Source organism: Nematostella vectensis, chromosome 4, assembly GCF_932526225.1.
Source record: "Nematostella vectensis chromosome 4, jaNemVect1.1, whole genome shotgun sequence".
Taxonomy (NCBI): Eukaryota; Metazoa; Cnidaria; class Anthozoa; order Actiniaria; family Edwardsiidae; genus Nematostella; species Nematostella vectensis.
The window spans coordinates 8741459-8751356 of record NC_064037.1 but is presented as its reverse complement, the minus strand read 5'-3'; the positions used below and the strand labels follow the sequence as shown (position 1 = coordinate 8751356).

Below are 9898 nucleotides of genomic sequence, written 5' to 3'. Positions count from 1 at the left end.
ATTTCATAACTTTTTATTATTATATTTTATTTGTATTTTTTTCGTTATCATATCTTGCCAAGTTATATATGCTATTGCGCTTTCCTATGAAGGCTCCGTCAGGTCTCCTTCCCATAACTTTTATTGAGAACAATGAGAAGAGTTTTACAATTTTGAGTTTCAAAACGCTGGGAGCTGCTGTGCTGTGATAGGCCTTTTTTTAGGTGTGAAAAAAGGCCCAATCACAGCACAGCAGTGTTTACTTGTACTGTATTTAATTCCGTCAGAATAATTTTGATTTGGGAGGGCCCGCAAAGTACGCTGGATCCTCGAGCATGTATGCTCCGTGGTGCTAATTTACTTTTATTGCATCACCGATGCAACTGCACAACTCAAAGACGTCTGCACTATATGCACGATAATGACTGATTCGAAATCATGTGTTATTCTTTAGTCGGGCAGGTTTCGGCTGACGCGTCGGGTACAGTTCCCGCGCCGAGGGGTAGTAGAGACCTTTAGATCCGAGAACCAGGTCCACGACCAGGACGAGTTTTAGCTCGCGCGTTGTGTGCGCATGCGCAGATGGCCTGTCACGGTCACGCTACTGTCAAAACTGGTCGCCCTCGAGTGGGCGACGACAAGTTTACACAGCAAAGTGGTACTCACGGGACCAGTTTGTTCAAGGTATGTTTTTTATTTTTGCAAATCATTCTGTTCATCAAAAGTCTATAGGAAATATTGACAGTGTTGTGAAAGGTAAATGTGATAAAGAATTCAAGCAACTCTGTAAAAAGAAGATGCATATCTATCGTTTTTTGAGATACAAATAAAGCGGCTGAAACTTCGCGGTCTTCCCTTTGTTGCTTTTCTCGTATTGTTTTGATTCTTCATTTACGATAAAATTTGCATAATTCAGTTACCCTAACGATCATTTTCAGAAAATATATATTTGGAGGGCTAACTAAGGGCTGAAAGTTTCGCTTAAGTTTTTTTCACGCCCACATTTTTCGTTTTTATTGTTCCCAACATGTTTGATAACAGTGAGCATTTGCCACCGTAACACTGCAATGTAAACAAACTTCATCTTTTTTACTATAAGCCTAAGTACTCGTAATTTTCTGTAATTGACTAAATTCAGACGCTTAATAGACTCAATCTTGATTTTTTACAGTACAAAATGTCTGAGGATAAAAAAGTGGCGGAAAAAAGAGAGCTCTTTATATGGAAATTTGACAGCGATGTCTCACTTCTGAAAGAGGTTATTGCGGAGGAGCCTCACAAGCATCCTTACGCATCAAAAGAGAGAGGACAGAAGTGGGACAAAATCGCCCTCAATTTAAAAGAAAACCATGGGTTTAAGGTCACTCAAAGGTCGGTGAGAAAGAGGTTTAATAGTCTGCATGAAGACTTTTTAAAAAAAGAGAAGAAGGAGAAGAGAGACAGTGGGGGAGAGGTGATGTACGATGAAAAGCACCAGATGCTTACAGACTACAACGAGCTTATAGAGGACTGGGAAAGGGAAAGGAAAGAGAGGGTGGATGACGAGAAGGTTATGGCAGAAGATATGAGGAAGAAGGCAACAGAGAGATTAAGTGCAACCAAGAAGAGAAAAGAGAGTGGCGAAGACAAGGGCGAAGAAGACCAACCAAAGAGAAAGACACAGCAAAGTTTGGTGCAATTAATGGAGCAGAGCATAGCAGTACGTAGTCAGGAGAGGGCAAGAGAGCTGGAAATCAGAGAAAATGAATTAAAGCAACAGCAGCATTTCCATGGCTTCCTGCTCCAGCAGCAACAACAGGCACAGCAGATGCATATGCAACAGCAACAGCAACAACAAGCCATGAATATGGCCATGATGAATGTCCTAACAGAGATGCTGAATGCTGTTAAAAATGCAAAGACCTACTATTGTTAACAGCATCTCTGCAATAATGTCATGTTTTTTTAATGTTTCTTTTATAAATTATATTGATAGTCAATTGCTGACATTTTATAGCAGAGTTCAAGTACTTCTCTACTGAACACTTCAGCAATCTGCTTGGTGCCAAACTCTTTATAGAGTAGATTCTTTGGAAAATAAAGTTAAATCATATTTTCTACAAAGTGGGCTACATTTATTATTCATGGGTCAAAGTTGTGTTTGTTCAACAACAGACAACAAAAGCAGTCAAATTCCATGTGGCATCTGTTCCCAGGAAAAATCCACACCTCCTCAACAGAAAAGGCTTTAGAAAATACAGGGGAGGGGGGGGGGGTAGAAAAATCAATTAAACCCATTCAAACTGTATTTGTGACTTGCATCTCTTCCATGTGAGGGATATGAATACATAATTTATGAAATCACTTAAAAGATGGATATAAGGCCAGATACTTTTCAAGATAGCCACCCTCTTGTGTAGTGCCCACTTCAGCTCTGGACATGGGATAGAGGTGAAAATACTTGCATACAGGTAGCATGTGGCCTGTACTCTATCATCTGAGGGTTTTGAGAGGCATGTATCAAGCAAGTATCAACTCTCTCACTCCACAAGAATCTAAAAGTGTTTTATTTTATAGAATACCTGTAGCAATCAAAAATCTATATACTCGAACGTTGACAACCCCCTGGCTTAGTTTTAATTTACTTTGAAAGAACTATAGGTCAGCATTTACTTTGGTTAGTCCTCCCAAGAAATATTCATGGAAGCCGAAAAATTAAAGTTCACCACCTAAAGGAATTGATTTTCCTAGGCTGCCATCAAGGAAACAAAAGTTTCTTTTTATATGCAAACCTTTCAAAAGTTGCCAAATAAAGCCAATAGGTTTGGTACTTTCTAAGTAACCAGATTTTTTGCCACAAGTTGCTTTAAACACTAAAAGAATCTGTCTTAACAAGCCTCGTATAATTAATATAATTGGCTCCTTCATATTCGACAAATAACAAAAAAATAGAAACTAGCACTTTTAAGCCCAATGAGCTTTGGATAGAATTAAAAACAGAAACTAGCAGCTAGCTAATAAAAGACTGACAGAAAGTGCCATATTCCATTTAAAATTTGTAATCCCCCAATCGAGGAACTTTGCTCTACCACAGTGGAAATCTAGAATCTCTCATGTTACCCTTGTGGAAATGTCAGATAAATTTATGCACCCTATTGCTAATCAAGACTCTAGCAAACATATAGAAATCTATAGTCGAAATCAAAGCCCCCTGTGGAAAACCAGGTTCAAAACTGAAGACCCCTAAGGAAATCCAGAGTCAAAATAAAAGACTCTTTCTGGCTCTTTGATATGAGGGGAACAAAAATGGAATAGCCCAAAGAAACCTTTGCTACCAGAGTAGCAGGGGATGAGCAGGGACCAAAATTTTGACAATACAATATAATTATTTTCATTAAACTTGAAAGTACTCTTGAATAGTAGGTGGCTCTAGGTCAAAAAAAGAGCTAGACATAGAGCTGTATAAACATGTATGAGCATTCCGTAGAAGAGCACAGGCAGCATACATTGTACCAACTGGACTAAGTCCCATCTTGAGATTCTTTTTGAAATCCAGAAAGGCAAAATAAGAGACAATGTCCCCAAACACCCACTCAACAGCCGATCGAACTTTGCTCATTGAAGAATTGAAGGCCTCTTGGTCGGCTGTGAGGTGAGCATGTTTGTATGGTGCCTGTAGCTGAACTCTGAGAGGGTAAACAGGATCCCCATAGATGCAAAGTGGCTGCCGTGCTTGATCAACAGAGTATTGCTGAAGTTGGTGCAGTAACCCTGACATCTGTAGCATCCTCGCATCATGCCTCTTTCCCTCTGTATGTGTAAGAAAATTTAACATTTGTTAAATTCATTGTGAAACAATTTTATATTTAGCTGTGGCATTCTAAAACATAAGCATGTTGTTGTAGAGGGAGAATAATATTTTTACGAATGAGAATATTGTGAAATTCTAAGTCTTGTACTGGAAATGTGAAAAAGTATGTTAGTTCTTCAATACACATGTCTTTTTATGTGCAAAAAAAGGAAGAAAAAAAGTTCCTAATAGTACACAGTACTAACAAACTATGGTTGGCGCACAAAGATAAGTTCATTTGCAATGTAACAGATAGAGACTCAGACCAAGTATATGTGAAAGAGAAATTACATAGTGTGAAAAATGAATGGCTGTAAAATAAGCTCTCTTTTATAGTAGTAGTATGTACATGCTATGCACTGTGGGGCACTGTTTACAGTATTGTTACTAGGTAAGTCAAAATATTTTCAAACAGCCAATTAGAAAACCTGCACAAATCATGGGGTCGCAACATCAAATTTCTAGATTAAAAATAATGCAAAATCTAATGTAACCAATTTTAACATTGACATTAATAAAGACTTTCAAAATATTTTATGAAAGAAACTATAGTACATGTATGGGGATCTTCAAGTGATCCAGTGGGTCAAACAATAAAAAAGCACTTACCGACTGGACCAAACAGGTTGGCTATTAGGCCATTTGGCGCCACCACGGACTGGAATTTAATACCATGAACTCTTTTGTGGCCATTATACATTATTCTTTGGTGCTCCCCTGGACGGCAGATGGGTCTTACAGTGCCATCAACAAAACCCCAACAGTTGTCCAGCGCAGCACCTTTTCGGCTGATTGCCCGAGCAAACGACTCCAATTGGAATGGCTGTAACCAGGGTTGATTCAAGTCAAGTAGCAGATGACCATGTGTATTCACAATAAAATCGGTGACCTCTGATAAAATGAGGCTAAGCTCAGGAATAGAGCGACCAAACCGTGGGATCATATCACCGAGTCTGCAAGGGTATGCAAACCTCCTCAAAAACATCAATAGTCAATAGTCCTTCTAAACCAGAAGAAACAGTTCCATTGATGCACTTGAATGACTCCGGGATTTGAAGAGCTTCGAGAAGCAGGTCAATTTCGCCACGACCGAACCTAAACTCAGCCTTTAGTTCAGCCTCAGACATATCACCGAGTGTCTCCTCGATCCGACTGTAATTCTCGTGAGGAATGGCAGGATTTTTCCGATTTTGCTCCAAGATAACTCGAATGACATCTTCCTCCTCCAAAAAATCGTCGAGGTATAGCATAATTGAAGATGTTAGAATGTTTTTCTTGGAGAACATGGCTCAAACATGGCCAAACTATGAACAAACTTAATAAAATTGCATTCCGACGGTTTGTTTACTATCTAAATGTTGCAATTTGACGACAACCAGGCCGAGGACTAGTCTGTAGTACCAGTGCGCGCGCGGCCAAAACTCGTCCTGGTCGTGGACCTGGTCCACGGATCTAAAGGTCTCTAGTAGCTCAGATTATGCAACCGGATTTTCTAATCAAACACGGAAAGCGCGCCGCAAACAAGGCACATTTCAGCCACACTAGAGGATTTTTTTTTGTTTTTTTAGCAGAATTTAGCCTAACCAACTCTGTTCGATTTGCCCTTGTGCTTTGGTAGTATTGGGAAATGGCACTTCCGGTATAAAAAAATGCCAGAGAAAGAGACTGGGTCCAGCTGTCATCAGAAAATCAATCACACAGAGATGGAAACAAAGAACAACAAAGAAGCCGTGGCGGGAATCTTTTCAGCGATAAGCCACAACGGAAATAACACACGAAAGGGAAAGTCAATGAAAGCTGTTCGAGTAAGAGACAGTCCTTCCTCTCCTTTGTGATGTAAAAAATCTGCTTGCGACTCTAAAAGAAGCGATCTAATTTTACACAAAAGTAGTTATCCGAGAGGATGTTGACATCTCGTTGTGAACGAGTTTGCTAGCTGCTCCACAGAAGTGTTTGTATTCGTAGCGCGCCGCAAAAGGTAAGACTTTCACAAAGTCGCGATATCTATATTCAGATATTTTAACAGAACGTAGGCGAATTGTCTGCTAATATATGAGCCGGCGTCTCAAAGGGAGGACTTTCTATTGCGTGCAGTAATAAAGTGTTATCGGTAAGTTCAAAATTAGAACAAAGCAAAAACAAATATCCAGGGGCCAGAGCGTACAATCTCGCACACTTCGAGGGTATTAGAAGTATAAGTAGAGAATTACTAACACACAGTTGAGTGCTCTGATGCAATCTGATGTGGCTATGGTGTATGGAGGTGATAGAAAGAAGTGTGTGGCACATATCGGCATTTGTTGAATGAACTCTGCTTGGTGCTACATGAATGAATGCAAACTTCTTACGAAATTGAACATGATTATTTCTAGCCTGGCCGCAGCGCTTGAGGGCTTCCGTTCAGCGTGCCTTTAAATTAACTGTTTGGCATGATCTGTGATGCAGTTTTAATGGAAAATACAGGGGGCTAAGGCTTTCTGTAGGATCAACAGCTTAGCGAATCGTGAACATATCCACAAAGAGAACTCGAATTAAAAAAATTCTAATGATTAAAAAATTACAAGCTTGACTAGTGGTTGCGTTTGATATGCGGTTCAGAGTTGATCTTGAAATTGCATTTTGACTTTCTATATTTCTTGCCAAAATCAAGAGGCCGGGTTTGAACCCACGCACTCCGAATAAGCATGTCCTAGGATAACATGATATCACGTTTTGTGAAAGGATAATTTAGTTTAGCAGTCGATTGAGTTCCAAAACATTTGAATGGTGTTCCTGACTTCTGATTGGGTTTTCCTACAAACATTAGGTTGAAAAAAAATATGAATGTATCGCCAATTAGTCACGGTGCTAATAAAGTTTGACAAGGATGGTATTGATGGACATCAGCGGCAATAGTGCGGCGATAAGAACAAGGTTTATAATCATATTAACGGGTATTGTTCGCTCGGCTTTTACAATTTGACACGTCGACAAACAAACTAAAAAAAAAAAGACCAAACAACATCCTCGTGTATTGACTAAGCACGCTAGATTATTAGAGATGTCAGCCCAGGGGGAATTTCGGATCCCTCCATTAGCCATATCAAGTGGCTGTTACCTTAGCTGAGCGCCCTTGAGAACGTGAGAAAATGTTTAAGGTGCTTTAACTTGTAAAAGTCGTCTTTGTATGTATGGAACAGAAGCTTGCACGGTTTAGAAAGGAGCATAATAATGACAGCTAACAAGTACTATATACACATTCCCAGTTATCTTACTAAAACACGGCGGATTTCAAAGCGTAGAAGGTTATCTATTATTGATATCCATTTACCTAGGAATAGAGTTTTAAGTCAACAGAGGGCACGGTATTTGTTATTAGGCTGTAACACAAAGAATATTAGAAATTACCTCTCATGAATCATTTACATCAGTTTAAGGACAGGTGTAAACGATTTCATCAAAATTCAAATGAAAATGCATATTTTTATCTCTGTATTTCCTCCTCCTAGTGGTTTTAAGATGGTGATTCTTGAAAAACTCTTTCAGTTCAAACTTCTTAACTTCACTCTCTTCAAGATTTCCAAACCGATAAAAATCAAATGCGAGGTCAAGATAACGCTGATAGCGCTATTCCTTTTGGAGTGATTCACACTCTCTCTCCCCCCTACACACCAGGATGGGTGGGTGTGCACCGGGTTAGGGGTGGAATTGTTAGGAATGTCTGAAGACTCAACAATGAATGTTATAAACAAGTGATTACAATAAAAAAATAGGAGAGGAACGAGAGACAAGCAAGGAAGGGAGGGCGAAGGGAATACCTAAGAAGATTTTAATTTACATATAAGACGAAATGGATAGTATAGCAAAAAAAAAAGAATAGTGAGAAAACAGATATAGGGACATAAAAAAATAGTAAAGGGAGAACCTTAGTGGAGGATGCTCTTGGGGAGGGGGAGGTACTCAGCCTATGTTTGAGTATAGGGGTGCCGCTGGGGGTTTTGAAACCTGACCCTGTTTAGGACAAAAATTCTGAAAAACCATACCCTGTTTAGGACGACACCCTTGATTGAAGGACCCTGTTTAGGACAACACCCTCAATTTTAGGGCCCTGTTAGCATGCGAGAGCAAGCAAGGCAATCAGATCCACAGCAGGATAAGCGGTTACGAGTTTTAGCAAGGCAACCAAATCGGTACTTGAACCTTGTCATATTTCAACTGAAAACATGAAAATGTGGATAGATCATGTGATTATTCTTACTAATTAATACAATAAGTAGCGTACAGTATTAGTTTCTTTTTAATTCCATTTGCACTGGCAACTTTATTTGAAATATGTATATATATTAAATAATTATTTCTGCTTTTCGCAGATGTCATGTGTGTCAGTTCTATGGACCGTTCTGTCTGTCCTGTTCACTGGTGCATGCTCTCTGGCCATCATCTCACCTTTCTGGTTTGAACGAGTTCCCGATCCAGATGACGTCTCATCCGATAACAGTTCCTTTGTTGCATTTGGCCTGCTAAGATTTTGCATCAAGAGAAACTTGGAATCAATACTTGAAATGGATGAGTGGAGTGATTTCAAGAACTGCAAGTTTTATTCAAGCTTCCATGGAATTCCATCACTGTTTTGGAAGTTTTCGGTTGTGCTCTATGGAATAGGAGTCCTGTTACTTTTAGTGGCAATACTGCTGGCCCATATCTCATGTTGCTTTAAGAAAGTGTGTAAAAGATCAGTGTTTGGAGTGGCAGGCGTGGTGCAGATATCGGCAGGTAAGATAACTATACTAAACAAGAGCATTCAGAAATGAAATCACAATAAGAGCCTAATCCTAGAGCTCTCTCCACAAAGATAGCTGTAAAATAGGTTTTTTTGATGGTATATTGTCTAGCCTCTTTTAAGGATAATATTTCAGAGGTTTACTACCTGCAGTCTGTTCCCCAAATAAAAAAACTTTTCTTTGGTTGGCTTCTCTCATAGTTTAAATTCTGCTGCAACAAACTGATCATGTGTTCTATTACCCATGCTGCAACAAACTGATCATGTGTTCTATCACCTATGCTGCAACAAACTGATTGTGTGTTCTATGTATCACCCATGCTGCAACAAACTGATCATGTGTTCTATCACTATCACCAAAGCTGCAACAAACTGACCATGTGTTCTTTCACCCATGCTGCAACAAACTGATCATGTGTTCTATTACCCATGCTGCAACAAACTAAACATGTGTTCTATTACCCATGCTGCAACAAACTGATCATGTGTTCTTTAACCCATGCCATAACAAACTAAACATCTGTTCTTGTTCCCTCCACAGTTATTTTCCTGGTCATCAGTCTTGTGATGTTTCCATTGGGTTTTAAGTCACAGTTTGTCTCACAGCACTGCGGTTTGACTGACATGTTCAACCCTGGACAATGTAGTATATCATGGGCATACACCCTAGCTATCATGAGCACTGGACTTCTTATGCTCTGCCCTGTTATGGCTAGACACCTCATGGTGACCACACCTATGGCAAAGGCTACTGTTGTCTAATAGAGTATACACATTAGTAAGGATTCCCTAAAGATCCCAACAGCAAAAAAAAATGTATGTAGTCAGGAGGGCAGGTATCAGAAATGTTAAAAAAAAAGCAGGCTCTTACCCAGGATTTTCTTCTGGGAGGGTGCAAAATCAGAAAAAGTGTGTGTGTGTGTGTGTGTGTGTGTGTGTGTGGGGGGGGGGGGGGGGGGGGGGTTGGCTTCAAAAACCTCTGACGTATAGATTAATGCATATCAGGATGATCTAGATTTTTTTATCTTATTTGCTTGTTTTATAGTCTACAAATGGCACGTCTATTGCTAACCACCGCTGTTACACCTCCCTGCACCCTCCCTGGGTACGGGCCTGAAAAGAGTATAATATTTTACAATATTTCAGTTAGAAATATAATAAGTATAATATTTTTTACCATAGGGGATGGGATCCCACCACACACCCCTATCTATGCACCTATGGAATGGATTCTCATTCAGAGTTTTAAAAAAAATTGTTTTTAAATATAAGAGCTGGAAGCGAGTCCCCTATTTTTTTAGTATCAACCCACTACACACCTGGCCGCACTT

The 9898-nt window shown here is 39.6% G+C and overlaps 3 protein-coding genes across 3 annotated transcripts; 2 read left to right on the top strand and 1 right to left on the bottom strand.

Moving 5' to 3' along the window:
* The first annotated feature begins 484 nt into the window (after window positions 1-484).
* On the top strand, window positions 485-2082 carry LOC125561985 (golgin subfamily A member 6-like protein 22). The gene is made up of 2 exons (XM_048727167.1): window positions 485-663; window positions 1151-2082. Exons 1-2 carry the CDS (start codon window positions 562-564, stop codon window positions 1892-1894), a joined length of 846 nt encoding a protein of 281 aa, XP_048583124.1. The 5' UTR covers window positions 485-561; the 3' UTR covers window positions 1895-2082.
* A 425-nt stretch (window positions 2083-2507) lies between these two features.
* LOC125561986 lies at window positions 2508-5254 on the bottom strand. Its single transcript, XM_048727168.1, has 2 exons — window positions 4418-5254; window positions 2508-3768 (listed from the first exon to the last, which is right to left on the bottom strand). Exons 1-2 carry the CDS (start codon window positions 4791-4793, stop codon window positions 3353-3355), a joined length of 792 nt encoding a protein of 263 aa, XP_048583125.1. The 5' UTR covers window positions 4794-5254; the 3' UTR covers window positions 2508-3352.
* A 56-nt stretch (window positions 5255-5310) lies between these two features.
* Window positions 5311-9596, top strand: LOC5506572 (LHFPL tetraspan subfamily member 6 protein). The gene is made up of 3 exons (XM_001627225.3): window positions 5311-5786; window positions 8158-8560; window positions 9109-9596. Exons 2-3 carry the CDS (start codon window positions 8158-8160, stop codon window positions 9327-9329), a joined length of 624 nt encoding a protein of 207 aa, XP_001627275.1. The 5' UTR covers window positions 5311-5786; the 3' UTR covers window positions 9330-9596.
* Window positions 9597-9898: the final 302 nt, after the last annotated feature.

Excerpts from the sequence above, each read along its gene's own strand:
- LOC125561986 (XM_048727168.1), bottom strand. The coding sequence starts at position 4,793 with ATGTTTTTGAGGAGGTTTGCATACCCTTGCAGACTCGGTGATATGATC. Across the intron at positions 3,769-4,417 it reads CAACCTGTTTGGTCCAGTCG|AGGGAAAGAGGCATGATGCG; the intron begins GTAAGTGCTTTT and ends TTACACATACAG.
- LOC125561985 (XM_048727167.1), top strand. The coding sequence starts at position 562 with ATGGCCTGTCACGGTCACGCTACTGTCAAAACTGGTCGCCCTCGAGTG. Across the intron at positions 664-1,150 it reads ACGGGACCAGTTTGTTCAAG|TACAAAATGTCTGAGGATAA; the intron begins GTATGTTTTTTA and ends GATTTTTTACAG.
- LOC5506572 (XM_001627225.3), top strand. The coding sequence starts at position 8,158 with ATGTCATGTGTGTCAGTTCTATGGACCGTTCTGTCTGTCCTGTTCACT. Across the intron at positions 8,561-9,108 it reads CGTGGTGCAGATATCGGCAG|TTATTTTCCTGGTCATCAGT; the intron begins GTAAGATAACTA and ends TTCCCTCCACAG.